General features: G+C 42.5%; 1 protein-coding gene across 9 annotated transcripts; it reads right to left on the bottom strand.

Moving 5' to 3' along the window:
* Nucleotides 1–518: 518 nt before the first annotated feature.
* LOC123078286 (uncharacterized) lies at nt 519–4,451 on the bottom strand. Of its 9 annotated transcripts, XR_006437319.1 has the most exons (5): nt 3,850–4,396; nt 3,324–3,380; nt 2,069–2,164; nt 1,927–1,965; nt 519–804 (listed from the first exon to the last, which is right to left on the bottom strand). XR_006437319.1 is itself a non-coding variant. In XM_044500742.1 (4 exons), exons 1-4 carry the CDS (start codon nt 4,060–4,062, stop codon nt 718–720), a joined length of 435 nt encoding a protein of 144 aa, XP_044356677.1. In that variant the 5' UTR covers nt 4,063–4,407; the 3' UTR covers nt 519–717. The 9 variants fall into 9 exon arrangements, 2 of the variants coding, with proteins under 2 accessions (XP_044356677.1, XP_044356678.1); XR_006437317.1 differs by having other exon boundaries at nt 519–1,965; nt 3,850–4,391; XR_006437320.1 differs by lacking the exon at nt 2,069–2,164 and having other exon boundaries at nt 3,850–4,386.
* Between the last annotated feature and the right edge of the window lie 1,256 nt (nt 4,452–5,707).

The raw sequence follows: 5,707 nt of genomic DNA, 5'->3' as shown, positions 1-5,707 counted from the left end.
TGTGTACAATAAGATGTACACATACATTTAAATTTGGCAGCATAAAATTTCAATGAAAACCATGTTGCACTGAAAATATGTGTATTTTTCAGTAATCTTCCATTTGAGCAACCACACACATTAAGAATTTAGATCCCATGTATACAAAAAAATATGCATAACAGTTAAGAAGGCCTTTATTTTTTTCAAGGTATTGCTTGCATCAATTTGTTTGTGTGTGTGTGCGTGTTCAGAAAAAAGATGACCCGTTACACCAAATGGCACAGACGCCCATTTAAACCATGAGCGTGCTTTCAAAAAAAAATTGCATTTGTTAATACCTTCATATTTGAGGGCATGTTTGTTGATAAACATGGTGTTTTAAAAAATTAAGTCTTTGTTGATAAAATTAGGTTTTAGCAATAACTTGAGATATATTTTTCCTGTCGGGATGATTTAGAGCATCATTATGTTTGACATACATAGCCTAGGCAAGTCTTTCAGCAGTAGGCGATTCCCTAAAGTTTGGTACAGAAGTAGAGACCCAACAAAATATTTCAAGATTGTCTTAGCAGGTGTGGTCATCAATTCACAGCTTTGAGTTGGTATACAAAGAATAAATTGGATAGTTATAGGTTGTACAACTAAGATTAAAGAACCAGAACGTGCGTACAAAGTCAAGCAACCGGATGCCTCTTCTGACACACATAAAACAGATACATCATCTCCTGCCATGCCTCATTCAAAGAAGAGATGCCTATAGAACAAAAACTGGATCGCTGACCTTGATGCTTTTTCCAGGTGGAAAGTGCCATTATGGAGATACTTATAAAGAAAAGAAACATTAAGAACAAATGGCCTTCAGAAGAGTTCAAATAGTTTCCTAAAAATAATTTGAACAACAAAGTGGCAAGACAAATGTACAACAGTGGAGACCCGACGACAGCCTCAAATACATGCATTGTGACAACTAACCAGTATACAACAGAAACATGCTTAAGAGAGTGAGGGACACAACTGGAAAATATATATTATGTGTAACATTACTAACCGATCTCACTACCAGAGTATAATGAACAACCATATGTTAAGGATGTATTCGGTCATACAAACCGCATTTCTGATCCCTTTTCCATTATATCTAAATGATATCTAGTGGAATTTTAATTTTTTTAGAGAACCCATCGCCAAATGGTGTACCATTATCAAGAAAATTTGGATGAAGGACTGCCAATTCGGTACAACATGTGTTTAATCTTATCCAAGTGTTTAAACCCCCTAAAGCGATCTCATACTAATTCCGTATCTTCAAATATCATTCTGGATGGGAAAGGAAAAAACAATGCATTAACCAAGGACCCTAGTAACATTTTAATTTATATTGAGAGCACTACGATATATATTCTCTGTGGCAGCAATATAGATCATCATTCATGTATAGTAGTTGTAGGCATCTTTTTTGCTTTTGATACATGGATATTCTGATTGCACGATTCTTTGCAAATCTGCAGTAGTTGTAGGAATCTTCTTTGTTTTTGAATTAAAAAAAGGAGAGTTAGCCAAGACAATACATCAAGTTTTGCAGCATAGCAATCCAAAGAAATCGGTAATACCTATCTCAATCAAAGCTTTGTTTGGAAATACATAACCAGTGCTCTCATCTTGTTCACGAGCGAGCATGAAAAAAGTTTGGTATATGCTCATGCAAATGGAATAAAACTGGCTTGATAGAACAAACAAACAAACCTATTATACTCCATGGATATACTATACTATTGCTTTTCAGAGCCAAAATGATCGGAAGTAATGAAATAACACGAAAGTAAATCAACGGCATGATTTGGGACCAGAAAGATATAAAATCATTATACGAAAAGTGCCACACCATATGTTTATTCAAGACAGAATAATCATGAGCAATGCATAATGAAGAAAGTAATTTCTTACAGAAACAACAGCCAGCTGAGCTGTGGACCATTCATGCTCCTGCAATTTGTAATAACACACTCAAGTTAATGGGATAAGCACACACATTATTTGCAGCGTAAAAAAAAAGACTTCCCTAAAGATGCAGCGGATATAAACTCACATTTCTGGACGTAATATGATTTAACAGAAACAAAATCCATTGGATTTGTGGCACCAGTTTGATGACAACAGGTAAGATAGAAACGCACCAAGCGGCCTGCTTGGTAAGGTACCAACAAGAAATTACAATCAAAGAAATGCATATGGAACTATGGCTACTGTTTGTACTTCAGAAAGTTCTAAAGTAGCACAGCTTAAGACTTTTACCAACAGTTAAAGAAAATATGTCTGCCAAACTCAATTAGAGCCCATACAGCTACCATATGACAATAGCTCAGAGCCATGTTTCACTTAATTATTTTGTTGACAAAATTAGTGCAGGACTTGTGGAGCATTTAGAAAGAATCCAAGAACAAAAGCACAAGGTACTTGGAAAGTTGGAATATAATACAACATAGGTGTGAAAGTATTATATGTACTCAGTAGAAAAATACTCGTGAAAGTACACTGTTCCAACATGGAACGATAAATTTGACGAACTTGATGACAATCTGAAGCTGAAATCCTACCTTCAGGACATATATGCATTTTGTTATGGAATGCATTGAGGCATAACTACACTGCCAGGAAAGAAACTCACACAATCAGGATCATTATACACTAAGAGGAAGGACTAAAGCAAAAAATGCAGTCAAATAAAAATATTAACACACAAAGCTCAATCAGCACCAAGAAAAGGGGTCAGCAAAAGATGTACAGCTGAACTGAACTGAATGTTATTGGGGCTTTTCCATGAACGCAAGCTATTGTTTTATTCGCCTGAGAAAATTACAGTGATGTTGTCTACACAACACAGATTACTCTTCCACCCTGATCAGCTCCTACATTACAATGAGCTAAATGGCACAAATACATCTATTTAACTATTACACCACTTCGAGTAAAACGGAAGGATGGCGCATTAACTAATCAATGCAGGAAACTACTATCACAATATATTGAAAATCATCACCAGGCTGAATCTGTATTATTGGTTGGACTATACAAAACGTGAAACATGGTCTGGTCTACTGTAATTGAACGACTGGGATTCCAACCATTGTGTGGGATGAATGATACAATTTTGGTAGGTAAGACTTTAGTTAACATGACGAAAGTGCTTAGGGAACTGGGAAAAAATAGTAACTTTAGAAAAACTGAAAAAGACCTCCACGCCAAAAATAACCTCTCCAACCTGTATGCAAAGTTGCAAACAATATTGATTTGATATGAACTGAAACAAAAACAGGAATCAAGAGAAGTCAAGAAGTGCATACCGGACCATGCTTAAACTCCGTCAGGGGTTCGATCTTAAGTCAGGCCTGCTAAACGTCCTGCACACACAAACATACAAAAAGTCAAGCTAAGAAGGACGGCGTGGTTGATTTAGTCTAGCTGAAATTGACGCACCAAAAATGGCACACGCCAAATTGAGCAGTAGTTCTACTACTGCATAATGCAAGGTTTAATATAAATGGACCAGATTTATTTAAGCCCTGTCATGCAAATCACACAGGTCCAGTATACGTTTACAGAGAAAAATCTTTGATATGTGTACATGTAAGGTCGCCTCATTTCTGAAAGCACAAACCCACCCTAACTTTTCGCATGAACAAAATGCAGATTTTCTCTTCCTTAAAGATATTACATGACTCGGCATCTTCTTGTATGGAAGGGTGAAAGTAAAGAAAGAAGAAAATAGCACAGGAAATTGCTCACAAGACTCCACTCACCTTCAAATGATCTGAAACAAGAAAAAATTGCAAGAGGCGTGAAGGGGGAGAAGGATTGAGAGAAGCTCACCTTGACATCATCCGAGCTCCTCCCGTGCGCACCATCTTCAGCCGTCGGGACTTCACCTTCCCTGCCGCTCCATGAGGATTCTGCTCCTTCCCTGTCGCCAGCCTCTCCTCCACCCCGTGAGGCGTCCGCCGCCTGGGTCGCCGGCCTCGCTGCTCCACCCCACACCGCTGGCCTCTTGGCCCTCCCCTGCTCCTTCACCCCCAGAGGCGCCATCTAGCCGAGGAGGGGGTGTTGAAGAAGAACATGAGGATGGAAGACGGGGCGAGGCGCGCGAAGGAGGAACGTCGCAGAAGAGAGAGAGAGAGAGAGCAGGAGAAGAACGGGGGTGCGGCGGCGGACAAGGGAGGGACCAGGGAGGGAGACGTGGTTGCTGTGATTTTCGAGGCTGCCCACGACGGGCCGCACGATGCGCTCCTGCGACGGTGCGAGGACGGGCCGCACGACGCGCCGTACTTTCCCCTTGGCGTCTAGGCCACACGTCGTACTTTCGCTCGCACCACGACCCCGACGAAACGGCATCCAGGGCAGCCGACGAGCGGGACCAAGAGCAGCGCCGGGCCACCCGTCATCCCAGAAGCCCAAAGGTGGGTGCAGAAACCGAGTGCAGACGCACCGGCCGGCCCCACCGCGCAGCTGCTGCCCACAACGCACGACGCGGACAGCATGCCAGGAGCGTCCCGCCAAGAGCGGTTGACCCCAGAAAACTCTAGCCAACACCTACACCGCGGGACATGCACTGGTGCAACCGACGAACGGGACCAAGGCAGCACCGGCCCACCAGTCAGCAGCCGCGGGCGGAGACACCGGGTGCATAAGCGCTGGCTCACGCCGGACGACGCGGACTCCACGTGATGGGACACGCGACGCTGCAGGACTGGGTGACCCGAGTAAATCTGATTCCGTGACGCTCGCGCACGCGGCGCGGCAGGATCGCCCGCCCAGGCACCCAAAAAAGGCTCACCCAGCTAATCGGTTGAGAGGCCGAGCCCATAGGTCATGGCCTGCATGAACTCACCCCGCGGTCAAAGCAAAAATGACCGAAGATCCAACGTCAACCAACGAAAAAATCTGCTGTTTGACCCTCATCCAACGGCCCAACTCGAAACAAAACGAGGGACAACTGAGGAGACGAGTTGACTAGCCTCATTATATGTTAAAATATGGCTTTCATGATTCATGCCTAACAAGTGATAAGATTCTATAAGTCATGCCACTTACCTTTTTCCATCATATATATCATTATTATTTTGAGCTTCTTTTGGTAACATTCTACATTACTCTACAAATAGACGGGCGTAGCAACGCGCGCCATCCATAATCTAGTTATCATGTCAAAACTAGATTATTGCTCTGAATCGCTAAAAGTCTAATTGTCCATTCTATAAAGAAAAGAATATGATATGACATGATAGGCAGCATTCCACATCAAAAATTCTGTTTTTGTCACTGACCTACTTGAGGACGAGTAGGAGTTAAGCTTGGGGATGCTGATACGTCTCCAATGTATCTATAATTTTTTATTGTTCCATGCTGTTATATTATCAATCTTGGATGTTTTATAATCATTTTATAGTCATTTTATATCTTTTTTGGTACTAACCTATTGACATAGTGCCAAGTGCCAGTTGCTGTTTTCTACATGTTTTTTACATCGCAGGAAATCAATATCAGACGGAGTCCAAATGCAACGAAACTTCATGAAGATTTTTTTTTTGAACTATAAGGAACATAATGGGCCCTGGCTGCGCCTGGGGGTGTCCCGAGGAGGGCACAACCCACCAGGGCACGCTAGGAGGCCCAGGTGCGCCCTGGTGGGTTGTGCCCACCTCGGGTGCCCCCCCCCCCCCGACTGCCTCTT

Source organism: Triticum aestivum, chromosome 3D, assembly GCF_018294505.1.
Source record: "Triticum aestivum cultivar Chinese Spring chromosome 3D, IWGSC CS RefSeq v2.1, whole genome shotgun sequence".
NCBI lineage: Eukaryota > Viridiplantae > Streptophyta > Magnoliopsida > Poales > Poaceae > Triticum > Triticum aestivum.
This window is presented reverse-complemented; position numbering and strand designations above follow the sequence as displayed.

Excerpts from the sequence above, each read along its gene's own strand:
- LOC123078286 (XM_044500742.1), bottom strand. The coding sequence starts at position 4,062 with ATGGCGCCTCTGGGGGTGAAGGAGCAGGGGAGGGCCAAGAGGCCAGCG. Across the intron at positions 2,165-3,849 it reads GGAGCTCGGATGATGTCAAG|GCCGCTTGGTGCGTTTCTAT; the intron begins GTGAGCTTCTCT and ends CTTACCAAGCAG. Across the intron at positions 1,966-2,068 it reads ATCATATTACGTCCAGAAAT|GAGCATGAATGGTCCACAGC; the intron begins GTGAGTTTATAT and ends TACAAATTGCAG.